The following is a 14,520-nucleotide window of genomic DNA, read 5'->3' on the forward strand; positions in this document are numbered from 1 at the left end:
TTATATATCTCACTGAATAGCTAAAAAAAAATAGAACTACTTACGTATGAAGTGGCTAAGTTTTGAAAGTAGGAGTGGGCATATTGGTTTATTTTCGGTTTCAGTTCGGGTTTAATTTTAAAGTCTCTAAACTCAAACCAAAATTAGTTTGGTTCGGTTAAGTTTATATTGGTTTTAGTTCGGATAAAAACAGAAAAAAAAAACAATTAATAGAACAGTCATATGAAAAAAATAAGCAAGACGGATATGTAAAATTGTGGAAGCCCCCTTGGCCATTGGTTGACTAAAGGTTAATTAATGTTCCTACACCAAGAGGTCTGGGGTTCGAGTCCCAGATATTGCGATTTATTAATAAATTTGCAGATTAATGGAAGCAAATGTGTAGGTCATTTCCAACGATGTACAATTATAGCCGTTCGCCAAGATTCTACGCAAAGAGAAAAGTATCGTCAGATCGTGGATCATTGAAGGTATCCGTCAAGAGCATGAAGGAAGTATAGTCTATCGTGGATCTAATAAGGGTCGGAAGAAATTGTCCGTTGTAGAATCGTCTATGTAACAGTTATCATAATTTGCAATAAATAATAAATCTAGAGAGAAAAAAAAAGACAGATATGTAAACTCAATTATTCAAACAAACAACTAAGAAAAAAATTACATCCAAAACTAGCTAAAGCCCCTGATCACTTAAACCAACCTAGGGAAAAAAAGATTCAAAAAAAAAAAAAACCCAACAATCAAACAACAGTTAAAGTATATAAAATGATACCAAGTTATCAATACTAGATTACCAATAATCATACCAAAAAAAAAAAAAATACTAGAATTACCAATAAGTAATTTACTTATTTTATTTGACAAAAAAATATAATCTTCTTTATTTAATTGATTGGTAAATTAAACAGATTAGGTTATTGTTTCACTTTGGTTTCAAATCGAACCAAACCATTTAAGGTGAAAAAAGCTTAACCGTTCAAGTTGTGCATGGATTATACTATTATAGTTTGGTTTGATCTTGTTAAAATGCCCACCTCTGTTTGAAAGAATTTAATTTTAAAATTAATTAATAGTAACATTGTACAACGACAACATCTAATTGACAAGAGAAAGTGATTGATTGGGTCTTTAAAATGAAACATTGACCTCGTTTCTCTGGTTAGGCATGAGAATCAATAACCGGAGATGACCTTCTTGGCATAACTTGACCGGGTTTTTATGCTGTGTGAGGATTGCATTACTGTTTCCTAACAAAACATGAGCAATTATGTAATTCTCTCCTTTCTCACTTGCAAATTGCCATTCCCTCACTGTCAAGTTGAAATAGTCTTTCCGTGTAGAAACCGTTGCTTTCACCTCTACGTACTCTTTCTTACCACCCCGGTTTTCGATCAGTAGGTCGTAAGGTAAACCAGTTTCGCTCTGGTCGTTAACCCATCTAACCAGAGCCTCATTGCCGTATTTTGCAACAAAGTATCTATACGCGATTTCTTCACCTTTTCTACCGGTCTGTTGCGCTTGTGCAGCCCAAGGTGTGCCGGTATGAAGCTGATCTCTATCGCTGAAATTAGCTGTGAAGGAATTGTTCCATTCATGTGGAAGATTTGGGTTGAGGTGAATAGCAGCCTGATTCCCTGAGGTTGAGCCACTAATCATATGCATAGAATGCAATGGGTTTGGCTCACTAGCTCGTGAACTTGTGCCTGCACAATTATCATATCCAGAAACCAAGTTGGTATCGGTTTCAGTCGGTATTTTTTCCTCAAGAGCCTCTGTTACATACTCTTTGCTGCTGCTAGAGGCCAGCTCTTGTTTAGAATCATCAGTGTTAGTCTTGCTAGAACCACGTCCTGTTTTGGAACTTGAAGGTAACCAACTCAAGCGTATTCCAGCTTTCTTCTTCGCTTTAACAGCAGATTTAAGGGACCAGATCTTTTCACCATCAGGAATCTGATGAACTTTTTGACTGTTCAGAATGAATGAGTCCATTTGCTCCTCGCTCAACCCAGATTCCGCCATAGTTTTTATCAAGTGAAGGAAATTTGCCAAATGCAGATCAGGAACTCCGTTGAAAAACAAACGAGACAGTTCCATGAACATGGAATGGGAATCTAGACATGGTGTTGTGTACAGAGCTTTATCCTGAAGACAACGAGAACAAACATAATAATATCAGTAAAATTACATTATTACAAAACCATTGTCCCAGTCAAGAGGTTATGGCAAAATCTACTTGCATATAAACAGAGAGAAGTTTCAAATAGCCTCAGAGCACAATGTCACAGCCCCTACAATCCCAAAATATATTGGATAAATTGTTGCAAGAAACACAAACGAAAGAATACATACCTGCAGAAGAGCGCTGCATTTGAACTCCCTGTTAGAGCTAATGCCATGTTGCGGTATGACATTCCTATAGCATAACTTATCAACAACAAAGACTTGTAGACGTTTGACTTGACTATGGACTGTCTTTTTTGTTTGGGTGTACTTCTCATGATGAAGAGTAAAGATATATCGCTGTGCGTAAGGCAGAGCCCAGTTAACAAGTGATACTGTTACAGTATTATCTTGCAAACCTTCATATTTCGCTTCACGCTTTACCACCTGAAAAAAATACAGGAGTGAATTGGAATTGACGCCATGGAAACTAGTGTTACATAGTAGAAACGGAGACACATATATCAGTTCTACCCTGGTATATAAGCCCTTTTACAGATGATGGTTCTGCAGATGGTTTTGGAGTTAGTGCATCAACACAATTCAAGAAAGGCCTACTCTTGTCTTTCAGATCAAATCTAATGTCCCTAAGAAGCCCTTTTACATGTATAACTACGTGGTTAAATTTCAATATATTCTTGTGAAGGAGAAGATTAGTTACCTCAGAAATACTTGGAATGCCTAAGCTGTGCATGAGCCCAGACACTTTTGTTTGAAGCACTTCTTGCTCTTCGTCATCATTTTCCCCAAAGTTAATAAACTCAATGTTATCCTTCTTCTTAAATCTCTTCTTTAACTTCTCATCATCACACCAACATACTAGACCAAACGAGGAGTGCAAGGAAACCCACTTGTCATTTTCAGTAGGAAGTACAGTGTACTCGAGTTCTGAAAGTCTCTCTTTAAAATGAACAACATCTTCGGAAGATTTGCCAGAGTTCAAGTCATCACTCCACTTCAGGAAAATTTTGAAGACCTAAACATAAACTTAACACTTTAGCAAAGAAGAGCATAGATTAAAGATAAACAGAAGGACGATACTTAGTTAAGTAAATCACTTACAGCCTTGGCAGCACATGAGGGTGACACATTATGTGCAAACTGCCCTAGAATTTTAAGGTACTCTTGAAACGAAGGCGTCTCAGGTACTCCACACCCATTCACAAAAAAGTCATGGAGAACTGGATAGATATTGCACAATGATTTCCTACGCAATGGTTCCACAACGCTACTGATCTGCGAACTGATCTCTTTTATCTCATCTAAAACGCCAGCAGAATCATTCCAGTAAACATCATCAAGTGACAAGAATATTCCAGATACCATATCATTCTGCCTACTTCCATTTCCATGTGGTACAAATACAGACGGGATAGTATGAAGCTTTTCAGTTATTTTCTGCTTTGAATCAGCCATTTCATTCCACATATATTTGTAAAATCTGGTAATCTGAGAGATGCTGCAAAATTAAAGACAAAGTTGTTTGCTGTTAGAAAATACATCGGCAAAGAACTGACAGACTCGTAAGTCGTATCATCATCAAGGGTTTTTGGAGTCACAAAAAGGGGTGGAAAAACAAACACTTGACTAGAAGACACATGTTGTTACAATATAGAAAGAAAAACAGTTCATCTCAAAATGAATTACATGGACAATTTATCTGAAGTCCATGGACTCTGTTCGTATTTACACATAAAAGTCATTTAGAAAACGTTTAGAACTCAGTTCATGTCATCAGACCTAATATTTTAGTGCTAGAAATAAACAAATCACGAGCAGAATATCATTTATCAGCAGTAAATCATCCAATGCACGATAGTGAACAGTAGTTTAAGAACTTCCTTATTTGTAATAATGTGGAAAGAAAACAAGTTTAAAATGAATGTAAATCAGAAAATTCATCTATAAAAAGTAAGAGGCAGTGCTTAAAAACATAAGGACAAAGCTGAAATTGCTTCATAACCATACCTTGATTTGAAATTGTCTCCACAGTGTACCCAAGCTTCTAGGATTTCCAGAGCATCATCGAGGCAAACTTTGGTCTTAAAACCAATATCACTAAGTAATTTGACACTTGTAACCTGTTCCACAGTTTCCCAAATAGAGAGGATGAAAATAAAGAGAGGTTAGATATATAGATGAAAGAACTCCTCCGCTGAGAAAGACATTGTAGCAGGCCCATATGCTAGTGATCATACCAAGCAAAGTTTAAGATATTAAAACAATTTCCTATCTCACAAAGAACCCAAACCTCTAATACAATTTCAAAATCATCCATGTAATTTTATAAGGCAATACTCAAAAGCCAATTTATTCACTGCTTATATTAGAACTAATAGTTGTAATAGCAAGCACACTATAGCATTAGTAAAGCAAAACCAAACCAACCTTAGGAACTGCATAGGGAGCATTCATGCCAAGTATAGACTGCACATCATCACAATCATGATAGAGGCCTTTTGCAAGATGCAATTCGCTGTCCATGCTTGAAACTATCCATTGAGAATCACAAATTACCCTCATAAATGAAGATTCTGATGATCTGATGACACCATGCGTACCTGAGTTATAGTTAACAGTTGTTTTTTCATGGTAACATTCATCCCACAGTCTATCAAGGACTTCCATCAGGTACTTGCAACCTTTGCGGCCATTACTTTTGTGCAAGAGAGACAAGAGATTAACTAGTTCTGGGGATTCCCAGTCTTTAACAGTTAACTCAGGAGATAACAAGTTGATATCATACTTTTCACAACGTGAAACAGAATAAAACTCAGCAATGGTCTTTTCAACTTGAACCACTTGAACAAAATCCGCTATTCCAATCTCTTGAAAAAATTCCCGCCACTCCTTCAATCCGCATGCATAAAATTTTGATGCTGGATGTTTCAAGTAGGTACCATCAACCACATGCCATGAAATATCCAGGTTTTTCGTAAGCTTCTTCATGTTGACCTGGTTTCCAAATTCTTCACCGAAATGAATTGACCCCTCACCGAGCTGTTTCAACCCATAATTTGATAATACCAGAGCTTTGCTTCTTAACTCAGAAATAATGTAGTTCCTCTCATTATGACAAATATGACAGCTAGATCGTAGATGTGTCATCACAAAGCATAAGTAATCAACCATCAAACCCTCCACTGTATCTGTACTCCTTGCCTCAAAGGCTGGTAATATATGAACTTTGATGATTTCATGTGCTGACAGCTTTTGAACGCCAATTGCACAAAGCATGTTTACGAGGTCATCCACAGAGGATTTTTCATCAACCGAAGACGCCAAAAGAAGGGAATGATCAATGGTTCGGAGATTTCCATATAACACAGGAAATGCTTCAAATACATCACCAAGATCTAACCCAGTGGTGTCATGGTGCAACCATACTGCGCCTTCATCTAAAGCGGTGAACTTACCATTTGACAGGGGAATAAATGGGATCCTGTGAAGGTCATCTATAAGAGTCTTATCTATACCTAACTCTACATTACCATGCCCAGAAGAACGGAATAGTATGTAAAGTTCAGTAAGAATAGACGATAACCATGTAAAGCCCATTGATTGTAGACAACCATTCTTGTGACTCAATGAAGAAAGAATCTGCACCAAAGTCTTCGGTCCATAGTCTTCAATGCTCAGTGCCCTTGACAGGGAATCTGACAAAACAATATCTTTGTCCAAAAAGCCCAAAGCAAGATGCTCCTGAAGCAATCCATCCTTAAGAAGAACCCTTATCTTTTCATTCCAGTTTCTTAAAACCTTGCAAGGAGGAACCCATTCTTCACCGTCTCCCTCAAGCAGCAAGCAATTTGTTGTTCTCAATCTAGATATAATAGAACGAGGGAGAGAAGAAAAGAACCCATGCACTTCCCCAGCGAGAGGTACAAGCTGCATGTATGAGGACACAGCTTTACCCAGATTATGGGTGAAAGAAGGAAGACTGCAAAAGGACCTTAGAGCATCCACAAACAAACCCGGAAACTCTGACAACAGCCACTGGTTCCAAGGACTATCCTCATCAACATCCTCCCTTGATGATGTAAGAATGAAATCCCCTTGTATAATGAATTTCAAACCATAAGTTCTTAGAGGAAGAAAAGCAAAAACAGGTTCTTGAATCATACATGATCTGTAAGTTCCATCTTCCAGCATGTCAAGGGTGAATCCTATCGAAATCTCTGTTGTCTGAACGTCATCACGAAGATTGGCAGCCTTTAATTTCTCTGATGCCACAAACCATATCATGCTATTTTCCCCACATGAAACCTTTACGATATTATTGCTCACAACCTCTTTCCTCATGACCAAGAGAGAATCTTCAAGCACATTTCTGTATACTATGCACTGGAGGCGATGTAGGAAGAGTAATAAAGAAGGATGAAGGTCTGAAAACATAGGTTCAATGTGATTCACTGTTGTTCCTTCGGAATCAATGCTTCTGAAAGGAAGTGTAATGCAAGTGTTCCATCCTGCATCCTTCAGGTGTAAAGCACGGCCAGATAACATGCTGCTAAGCGATTCAATATCTTGAGGAGGAACAACAGTCGGCAAAATATATCCAATCTGACCCTCACTAATATCAAACTTGAAATGGAAACCATTTGAGTGGATCTCAGGAGCATCAGAAACCTGGAAAGTGGACCCGAGTAAAAGCGTTAGAAGGGATTATTTGAGAAAGAATTTGCTATAATTCGTTTAACAATTGAGGTCAAAGTTCATATACGCCTTTCAAGTGTTTTGGAGTAGAAAGAAATTCCAAGGCCTATTCTTAGCTTAACATACTATAATCCTAAACTCATTTAAGCTTGGGTTGTACATACCCGAAACACTGACTTGAAGCCAATTCCTTTCTTCCCTATGTATCCACCAGATCCTTTCTTTGTGGATTGACCAACATCACACAGGGCCCGAATGTTCTCAGGCATGAAGCCACACTCGTTGTTTAAAACAACAATCCCGGTCTTTTGAAGAATGAATGTGAGTGTGGGTTCCACGTGTGCAGGGTACTTATTGTCATCAGCATTTTGAACCTGAAGCAAAAATAGCAAGAGAGTAAGAGGATGACAAATGGAATGTCCATTAAATCTCTCCTGTTTACAGGAATAGTGATAAAGAGACATCTAACAACCTACGATATTGTCCCTCACAGGGCTAACAAACATTTGAATACTTATTAACCCTCCCAATTACAAGAATAATGATAGCGGATTCATCTACCAGTTCACAGCATAAGGGTATTGCTGAATTACTAATCATCTTGGGCAGAGTCGAAATCGGTCATAGGATACACACATATGCATAAGATTGCACCAACTATTTATTCAAACAAGCGAACCCAATTAACATGCTTGTAAGAAGATTACGAACAAAATAAGAAGGTAAGAGTTCTCACAAGTTCAAGAATGAAGTGTGAATCTTGTGAATACAATTCCTGGGACAAACACTGAAGTGCTCTTCCTAACCGAGCATGTTGTTTCTGCAGCATACTCATCTCAGAGCCAGAAGAAGTTAAATCTAACCCAAACTCATCCCGTCTGATTGAATCAATAACAGAGGCTGGATTATCATGAAACTCAGGCGCAGTCTGGGTGAAAGCCTCCCCAACAGAATCACATAAAGTCCCAGAATCACCAAAAGTGTGACAAGATTCATGAGGTTCTTTTTTGTCCTGGCAAGCCTTCTCTGATACGATCATGCATCTTTGTTCGGTCTGAATTGGGTCCTCCAATTCTTTTTGCACAGAACCTGCGACAGAATCTAAGTTGGACGAAGCACTCTCCACTATTGAAGAGTTCGGAGAACATGATGAGCAAAACATATGGTAATCACTAATCCACTCAACAATGCCAAGCAGCAATCCGGCATCATGCAGCATGATGCGTTGCTCTGTTTGCTTGCATGCAGACAAAACTCTTGTAGGAGCATCTTTAACAACAGAACGTAGACCTGGTAGCAAGATATCAACAACTAAACTGCGAAACTCCCCAGGTAAATAGCCCAGACAATCAAGAAGAAACTTAGAGGCAGCATAGTCACTTTTAGCCGCTTTAGTTTTCTCTCCTACAACTATCATTTTGTCCAAAGAAGTACTAAGCTGTTCTGGCCGATGCATTTGCACAAGAGAATTCCTATTATTAAGCTCCATCTCCTCGGAATGGTTATCAAAAAAAACTTCAAATGCACGTTTTGCATAGCATTTTAGAAGGGAAAACGGTAGATGTGTTCGTCCATTCAATGATATCAACGACAACAACTGTGCAGCAGTACAGTAAGCAGATCCTTGAAGAGCAGCCTCCAAGAATGAATCTGCTGTTGCAGAAGGATCTGTTCTGATAATCTTACCATCCCTTGTCACTAGACACAGCAGATCTTTTGAATTAATCTCATTTAAACAGCCCAAAAGAGGACCAAACTGTGGAGCATACCTAAGATCCCAGTGACACCATGAATTCAAGTCTGACAACAACGGAACCCTAAGCAAAACATCTAAAACCTCTTTGGATGCAACAGCATTAAGAGTGCTGCCTCTTGCTTCAGTATCATTCCCCACTGTCAAGGATTCTTCTAGATATTTACTGGTCAAAGAGTTTTCAGCTCCCGACAATGTTGCAGAAAAGAGCACACATTTAGAACAAGACTTCTCCTTACCAATGATTTCAGTGAAATTTTCCTCTGAATTTCTTCCGACAACCTTAAAATTGATTGACGGAAATTGTTCTGCAAGCAGTCGATTTACTGTTTGTCTAGATATCACATTACCACCTGAAAATTCAGAAGCTTGCGAAAGCAGAAGAGTCAACAGATTCTCATTCACGTGGACCTCCAGAGGAAACTCTTCCAGTAATTCTCTAGATAGAAACCTTTGAAGTTGTGTTGGTAGTAGTAACATATGTTTTTCCAAGAAAGTGAAAAACCCACCCCAACCAAGAGACTCAAAATCCTGTACTTGAAATTGCTCTGCCAACAAAACCTCGCAAGTCTGTAGCTTCCTGAAGATACCAATGTGCTTCTCTCCAGAAAGATCATGCTCAAAATACAAGGAAAGTCTTCTGATAATTTCTTCAACAGTGTTACCTGATAGATAACATTGATCAGATTGCAAAGTGCAAGAGAATTAACTAGCACCAAACAACAGCCACGGAAACTTGTTAGATAATGCATTCTAAGAGAACAGTTCTCAATCTATTATAGTTCCTTTAGATCGTATAACTTTGATAAATAAAGTACTTGTCATAATGCTACAGTGTAGCTTGACCATAATTGAGTAAGTATTTAAAACAATAATGAACCGAAATTCAGCATGCAGAGAGCGCAAATGGATAGAGGACAAAAATATACTCACTATGTTTAGGAGGCATAACATGCTGAGTTTTGCTTAACTCACTGTTTTCACTTGGGTTAATTTCACCAACTTGATTTCCTGAGCCTGTATTAGTCGTATCACTAAGGCTTGTCATTTGCAAATTATCATATATGCTATCCCACATTCCACGTTTTAATGAAGTTACCTGCAAATGTAGCATACGAAAAAATGAAGCAAAAATAAGACAATGGGTATAAGAACTTCATTTTAAACAAATTAGAACCCAATGCATGCAAGCAAATGAGAAAATACCAGTAGAATTGAAAAATGTCCTGCTTTAACATTTTCTATTACAATTAACCATAACATGAAATGCTTCCAAAGCAAGTTAGCTTTCAATTTAACAGAGAATATTTTCAGTTCTTTTTTGCTCAAAGTAAATAAAAAGGTATATCCTTTCAAAACAACACAAAAGAGAACTCTTTCAATCCACAGAAAAACATCTATACTTTTCCTCCATTACAGAGAAAATAGAAGTCGATCTACACAAAACAATTGCACTCTTTAGCCAAACAAGATGTGACACATTTCGGTTTTTTAATCTATATCCTACATTTGAAAAATACATCATATTTCTTCATTTTAGTTGAACAAATCAACAAAACAAATTAAAAAAACGAAGTAAAACAAATTAAAAAACTTAGTAAACAACATCCATAAAAAAACTCCTGAATAAAAGGGGTAAAATAAAGTTACTACTCAATTACGGCAAACATCTGAAAAAATTTCAATCAGCAAAAGTAAATGAAACGAATTTGATCAAAAGTAAGAAAAACAAGATACAGTTGCCTGAAACAGATTTCCCACTGCCCCTAAAAGACTCTTGCACTGTTGTGGTTTTAATTTCTTCTGATTGCTAGGAATAAACAAAGAGAATTGAATAAAAACAATGCAGACACTTCTCAACCATTGGACAAGAAGCTTTTCACAAGACACAGAACCAGGTAAAAAAAATTGAGATGCTACAAACTCTATGTTAAATTTCAGGTGTAAAAAGGATAGCAAGGGAATTTTCATAATAGCAACATCTGCGACATTAGATGTTAGAAGGTTTTCATTAATTAATTTAATAAGTGGGGGGCTGGAGGTGACAAGGGGCACGAGTTTTGAATGATCCACAGTCTGTAGTATTTTTATCCTTATCCAGCTTGCCTCAGTGACATAGTGATGTATCAAAGAGCAAAGCTGAACTAGGGAAGTTTCCACATTTGCTGAACCCAACTCCAAGAGTTTGCAACTGGGTGCTAAGTCTTAGTTCAAGAGCAGGGAGGCTTGGACCACACAGAAAAAAAAGAGCACAAGGGACAGAAAAACAACAAGAGCAACAACAACTTAAAACCAACTAGCTGTAAAAGTATGAGTGGAAATCGTCTAGCTTTTAGATATAGCATTTTTTCAGAATTTAAAAAGAAGATATCACAGAAAATAGTGATCCTGTGTTACGCGGTGAAACTATCAAAAATCTTTTCAAACTGGGAAAAGCAACAACAGTGCAAAAAAAAGAGGGAAAAATCAAAAAATGGGTAAAGAAAAAAGTAAAACGGGAGGGTGGAGCAGAAAATGAGTATGGATGTAAATCAAGATAGCAAACGTGATATAATCTCGCATCCTTCACTTCAGAAATATATCTGCAGTTTTTTCTTTAATAATGTTTTGATGGATAATTTTTTTTTTTTGAATGTAGTAACCAAACATCCATCTGTTCTATCCAAATTAGGAGATAGGAGAAAACAGCTATTTCACAGAGAAAAAAAAACAAGTGTTGCAAAGAAAAAAAAGACGTCAGATTAGGAGGACTTGACCTCCAAGTACACTTAATGTGGACGGTATGAACAGAAGTAAATATAAGGCATTAACCGAGAATTTTGACATAATTTTTCAATTGAATTAATGAAAGCAAGAAAAAAAAATTGCAAAAAACTTTATACAAAAGTAGTATGACCACTCACAGCGACATTTAGTAATCCAACAAACGGAAATGATGACATTGCTTTAGCTCTTTTAATCTGAGCTCGTCCTTCAGAGCCCCCCAAGTTGTAAAAAGACAACATTTTCTCGACAAACTACAATAATAAAAGAGAGTGTTAGAAAATAAACAAACATTGAGGCCTTTCCCACACCTAACTTAAGATAATTAACTCTCACATTCAAGCAAAACAATTTTTTTGATATATGATTCAATTAGTCATCCAATCTCAACATGAACTTACCGTTGAAATGCTTAGCTCTTTACATGTGTCCTTCCAAGTTGAAATGAACAATCTTAAATCTCCTTCAGAAAGTGTAAAATCAGCCTCATCGACACTGAAAACCTTCTTAGCATCAGAATCATCAGTCAATCTAGGTATCTCTTGTTTCGCATGTCCTTGTAATTTAGAGGGGGATTTTCTAAGCAGTTTGGATGAATCAGATTTTTCATGATTACGTTTTTCACCCTTCCTTTTCTTATTGGAGCCACCAAGCCGCTTCATCTCTTCCGCAACAGATGGATATGGACAAGTATTGAAATGGTCAGAACTATTCTTATTTCTAACCTCATAACAACTATCATTGTCATCTGAGCTTGATGAATCAAATCTTATATGCTTGCCACAATAATCCTTATGATGTAAAGCAAATGAGTCAGCCCGCTCAGAGACAGTTAGGGGTTTATCTTGTCGTTGTTTCTTTGATGAGGGGATCTGATACTTCTGATGCAGCTCAGTAAGTAAGACTTTCAATGTTTCACCTTCTTGTCTCTTCGCGTCTAGAATGAAAGATACATACATCCTATAAAAAAGCATAAATCACATATCATCAGCTAATGCAGTTCATACTTAGAACAACCAGATCCAACATTAAAGTACCAAAAAAGAGAACATATGCAACTAATTCTTACAGAAGTATTCTAAGAAGACATCTCCTGTGGTAACATATATAGAATCGTAAAATTTCACAAGAATAGGAAACGGAGGTAAAACTGATGTGCACAACCCAACTCCATTCAAAATTCAGGAACTGTACATGCGAGCATATAAGAGAAACCCCTTTCTACATAACAACAAGATATCAAACCAAGAACACATCATTAGCCTCAATCTATTACTATAAACTTTTTCCCCATTTAAAGAGAAGGAAATCAAAAGCCAAGTAACCAAATTTCAATTTCTGCATACAAAAAATCAACAGATTTCAGGCATTCACAAACTCGCAAATAAAGCGCTGGATTTTTGGGGGAAAAAAAACTTTTAAAACCAAGCTTACTGTACTATCAAAATGATTTAACTCATAAGAAAGTTTAGGTAATACAGTAAAAACCATATCATACCGCAAGCTCTGAATACGCACACCAAGCTTTTCCTTGCTTGTAACTGATTTTTGGCTTGCAACAAAATTCAGAAATTCATCGAGCTTAACATCTTCTGTCATATAAGTGTGCAGATAGCTATCAAGAAATGATATTATCTCCTCACTAGTGATCTGAACCGGGCCAGTAGAGCTAGATATGGATGGAAAATACAGCAAGACTAGTGGATGCTGCAGCAAAGGTCCCAATTCCAAATCATCAAAAGAATCAACAAACTCGTTCCGGCATATTGCCACTTCCAAATCATGCAGTGTCACAATTCTTCTAGCCCCAACGAAGCAGTGAATAAATGCATTGATCTACAAGACATCAAGAGATACATCTATAGGCTATTGACAGAGTTTAGACATCCAAATATGAATAGAAAGAAATTTCCGATGCTTACCTTTCCTTCAATGGCCATTAGTTGACGAAGGGAAGGAACATCTTGCATTTGCACACCCAAAGAACGCCAAGAATCAGCCTGAAGTTCTTCGAGAACCGCTCTCGACACTCTAGTCGAAGATACACTCTCTCCAGCAGCAACAACTGATTTACGCGTCTTGTTCACAGCCTTATCAATCCGCAAGACTTCAACTTTTCGCTTTGGTTTTGCGGATGACTTCTCTCCATGGACTCGAGACACACCACTATCATCAGTTGCTATAGGGATCGGTAGAGAAACACTGAAGGAATTATTAGCACTCTCACCGGAAACAAAATTAGATTTCGGAACTTCTCTGACGACAACATCCTCCTCCTCTTGTCGTCTTCGTTTCAAGGAAGAGCTTTCGAAAGCGCCGTGATTCTGAGAGATACTGATATCATTATTAGGAAGAGATTGAGGAGGGAAAGAGAAGCTGCTTTGAGTATGGTTTTGAAGGAAGAGATTAGCGGCAGACCCAAATTGGTGAGGGATTTGTTGATGATGGAAGTTGAGATTCTGATGAGGTTGGAAATTAGGGTTTCCGAGAGAGAAGTCAGGGAAATTAGGGCGGTAAAAATTCGCCGGAAATTGCGGCAGGGAGTATCCAATGGGTTGATTGAAATTGGGAAACACAGGATTCGTTTGATGAAGGTATCCTCCACCGGGAACGGTGTTGATGTTGATGTTTGCGTTGCCTCTGCGGCTTCCACGAACTCCACTATTCGTGGAAGCGTTTAGAGGCCAGGAACCGTCGTGGTTCCCTTGCATTCGTCGGCAAGGAAAAAGCGACAAATTAGAAGGAGAGAAAACGGTGTGGTTGAAGAAGAAAGGGTTTAAGAGCGACTGTCTATATATACGGCGACAGTGAGTCTGTGTCTCTCTGTTTGCTTCGGAGGGTTAGGGTTTAGGGTGAGGTTTGTCCGGTTTTAGATTCAATTTAGCAAACCGGAAATCGTTTGGGTTAATTGGTTCGAGACAATTTCGTGTCATGGGTTTAGTTAGTAAGTTACCCTTTGCAATGTCGTAAGAGATTACCCATGTGTTTTGAAATATGGAATTATTGGTTCATGGATTTATATGGAATTAGAAATCCAAACAAAAATCATTTGTTATTCAATCATTGATTTTAAAATCCTAATTAAATTCATGTGTTATTGGTTCTATGATTTATAAATACTAGTTAAAATC

General features: G+C 37.6%; 1 protein-coding gene across 1 annotated transcript; it reads right to left on the reverse strand.

The window, feature by feature from the left end:
• Positions 1-1,034: 1,034 nt before the first annotated feature.
• On the reverse strand, positions 1,035-14,331 carry LOC9304412. The gene is made up of 13 exons (XM_002870308.2): positions 13,312-14,331; positions 12,888-13,225; positions 11,791-12,349; positions 11,530-11,643; positions 9,560-9,725; positions 7,610-9,291; positions 7,038-7,247; positions 4,606-6,846; positions 4,186-4,298; positions 3,280-3,676; positions 2,879-3,193; positions 2,347-2,604; positions 1,035-2,139 (listed from the first exon to the last, which is right to left on the reverse strand). The coding sequence occupies exons 1-13, from the start codon at positions 14,098-14,100 to the stop codon at positions 1,126-1,128; spliced, it is 8,196 nt and encodes a 2,731-aa protein (XP_002870354.2). The 5' UTR covers positions 14,101-14,331; the 3' UTR covers positions 1,035-1,125.
• Between the last annotated feature and the right edge of the window lie 189 nt (positions 14,332-14,520).

The sequence above is a fragment of the Arabidopsis lyrata genome (genome assembly GCF_000004255.2).
Source record: "Arabidopsis lyrata subsp. lyrata unplaced genomic scaffold ARALYscaffold_7, whole genome shotgun sequence".
Taxonomy (NCBI): domain Eukaryota; kingdom Viridiplantae; phylum Streptophyta; class Magnoliopsida; order Brassicales; family Brassicaceae; genus Arabidopsis; species Arabidopsis lyrata.

Coding starts and splice junctions, on each gene's coding strand:
- LOC9304412 (XM_002870308.2), bottom strand. CDS start 14,100: ATGCAAGGGAACCACGACGGTTCCTGGCCTCTAAACGCTTCCACGAAT. Junction 13,226..13,311: donor TAATGGCCATTGAAGGAAAG/GTAAGCATCGGA, acceptor GATGTCTTGTAG/ATCAATGCATTTATTCACTG. Junction 2,605..2,878: donor GCATTCCAAGTATTTCTGAG/GTAACTAATCTT, acceptor TATTTTTTTCAG/GTGGTAAAGCGTGAAGCGAA.